Raw genomic sequence first — 3,195 nt, forward strand, 5'->3', positions numbered from 1 at the left:
AGTTTAGATGTGTTTTTGACACTTATCTCTATATTTTACCTATAAGTCACATCCCTAATATCAATCTAGAAGAAGTTAGTCAGATCAGGTTGGTCTATTCAATGAAAAAGTTTGTGCTCACATTCAGTCTTTAATGGAGACTATCAAATGTAAGAAAAGAGGGATAAACCTTGATGGATGCCTAGTAATAAGGAGAGTTTCTTTGTTAGAAGTGCTTGGGAAATTGTAAGAAGCAAAAAGCACCCCTTGAAAGATATAATGTTCATTTGGAAAAAGGGTATGCCTTTTCATAGGTCTTTCTTATTATGGAGAATATGACTTAAAATAATTCCTATAGGAGAAGTATTAGTCAGAAATAAGATCACAAACTATATGGAATGTTGTTGCTGTGCTTAATAAGGTTCAAGAATCTTTCAATCATTTATTTATATCTTGTCCTGATTCTAACTATATACGAAGGACGTTTGTAGGGGCAGCTGGAATACATTGTCCTTTTACTCAACTCAGGCAAATCATTTATAAATGGTGGGAAGAAAGTAGTGAAGCATGGAGGAAGAATGACTAGATGTTCAATGGTAATAGAAGTTAACAGGAATATATATTTGATGGCCACCCATAGATATCCATGGTTAGTGGGAATGCTTCAAAATTGGCCATCAATAGTGCAATTTCTTAAAAATTACACCGTAAAGCAGTAAGATTATTAGTATTCTAATTTTTAAATTGAAGTAGAATTCATTGTTGAATAAGGTTATAAATTTACATTTTGCTTTTCTTTTAAGTCATATTTATGTATGTTATGTTGAAATTTGATATAAGAATATAATATTCAATTTTTTATTTTGAATTTAAAAATTTTGTTATATTTTCAATTTCATTTGTTTTAGTACTACTGAGTTGATATTTCACATTGTGAGTCATTTATTTTTTAATTGACTTGATTGATTATCTTTTTGTCAAATATTTTCATAATTTATGACATTATATTTAAAATATTGACCTTTTTGTCAAACATATATTTTTGATGTTAATAGAAATTTTATACTTTTAGTTTTTATTATTAGTTTAATTAAAATATACTAATTTTAAAAATATAAATCATTTTTATGATATTAATTAAGAATATACGTTTGTTAATTAATATATTTTTAAAAGAATAAATATTTCATTTAATATTATTTATAAAGGCACTTATTTGTCTAATATAGATATTTAATTTTAAATAATTTCTTTTATTTTTAAAATTCAATATAATTCTGTGATTAGATTTGTGCATGTAATTACATTGTAATAAACAATGAAGTCATCATAATTACTATTTACGAGATTAGTAATTACTATCATAATAATTACACAAATTCAAATTACCAGATAGTTATTTGGAAAGCTACGGATAAATTACCTGCAGTGGTATTGTCTGAATTTAATTACTAAAATTAATTGAATGACAAATACAAAACTAACATGGCCCCATTTCTTTTGTAAATCGAAAAAACTAAAAAAAATAAAATCACTCCAAATAGAGCAAAGTAAAGATATCAAATTAGCAATTTCATTGTCGGCAGATGTCATTTTTCGTTCAACATAAATATGACGGTACAAACAAACTGAATTTCCTTTAAATTGGAACCTAATTTGAATACCTCTAAACATTTAATTTTGACCAAGGGTGAGGGCATGGAAACACTTCTCAATTCGGCTTAATTCCCTTGCAACATGAATCATGCATGGTCTATCATCTCCTTCGTCAGATGTGCATTTCTTAACAAGATCCAAGCAGTCATTCAATTGTTGTTGAATCTCAATTCCAGGCTCTTCTAACATGATAGGATCCTCTAAATCCATTATATTACCCTCTTTAATATTACGATCGACAAAGTAATTGGTTGGAAGATTTTTAAAATCTATCGCCTCTTTTGAATTTGTGGAATCCACTCTATCCATAGAATTACCCTCTTCAGTGTTGGATTTAGTGTTTTCTTCAAAATCAATTGTCTCTATTGAATGTGTAGATTCCATAATATCGTACGGGCCCTTTCTGGTTAATAGCTGAAAGAGAAGAACCCCAAAGCTGTAGACATCAGTTTTTTGAGTAATAATACCCTGGTGGTAATATTCTGGAGCTATTTACCCCCGTGTTCCACTCACACCATCATCTAGTACCTCCAATTCCCCTGGAGGTAATGATATGGAGAGTGAGAAGTTCAATATTTTGGCAATGCCTCTCTTCTCATCTATTATCACATTAGATGGCTTTATACTTCTGTGGATGATGGGCGTAGTAGATTCAGTATGGAGGAAAACGATTGCAGAAGCAACCTCACGTGCAACTCGTAATCTATTTCCCCAACATAGCGATTTTCTATTAAGATTATCCTTTTTGAAAAGTAGATCGAAAAGAGATATACCTTCAACATATTCATACACCATAACTGCTTTTTCAAATTCTAGACAGCAACCAATAAGTCTCAACACATTCTTGAGGTGACTCATCTGAGCAGAAATGGCTATATCTCGGTGGATGTTGTTGAATTCACATGTATCGAACCTAATTAAAACAGGGCGGTTGTCTAGCGATCCCGTAACCATAGACACATGACCGGCAAGGTCCATTTTGGTTTTAGAGTGTTTTATTGCATTGTGGATCTCTATGGCAGAGAAGTAACGGATGGGAATTCTGCAATTTCCGTCGCATAAAGCAAGAAGCTCCTCAAGTACCTCACTTCCATTCTTTAAATAACAATAATGCTCTTTCTTCCGCCTTTCAGCAGAGGCAGAGGAAAACAAAGTTTTCCTTGTGAATCCCCTCAAGAAAGGCATCTCCAATTTAGAAGTGACTAGTCTTCATGAATTGGGATTAAATAATCCACTAAGGCATCCATCACTAGTAGTGGAATCTATGAACAAGTTGGAAGCTGCTGGTCTTAATTTGTGCATTCAATTCCACACAAAATAATGACGACTTGATTTGACTCTCTTTAAGCATTTCCAAGCACTTTCATTGTAATTGTTTATGAAGTTTTTCCCATTAGATCACCCTAATGTCGTCGCCCTATTCACATTAATGGAAAATTCACCCCACATATTTATTTAAGGCTTAATATTACAGCCTTTAGATGTACTTTTTTATATTACTACTTATAACAATTTAATTACAAGTATTAACAGATTAGTTTTAATCTATAATTTAATTTA

General features: G+C 31.1%; 1 protein-coding gene across 1 annotated transcript; it reads right to left on the reverse strand.

Annotated features, from left to right (window-relative positions):
- Positions 1-1,911: 1,911 nt before the first annotated feature.
- LOC107059301 (non-functional pseudokinase ZED1-like) lies at positions 1,912-2,840 on the reverse strand. Its single transcript, XM_015305812.1, has one exon. It carries the CDS (start codon positions 2,818-2,820, stop codon positions 2,128-2,130), a length of 693 nt encoding a protein of 230 aa, XP_015161298.1. The 5' UTR covers positions 2,821-2,840; the 3' UTR covers positions 1,912-2,127.
- Between the last annotated feature and the right edge of the window lie 355 nt (positions 2,841-3,195).

Source organism: Solanum tuberosum, unplaced genomic scaffold (genome assembly GCF_000226075.1).
Source record: "Solanum tuberosum cultivar DM 1-3 516 R44 unplaced genomic scaffold, SolTub_3.0 scf01194, whole genome shotgun sequence".
Taxonomy (NCBI): domain Eukaryota; kingdom Viridiplantae; phylum Streptophyta; class Magnoliopsida; order Solanales; family Solanaceae; genus Solanum; species Solanum tuberosum.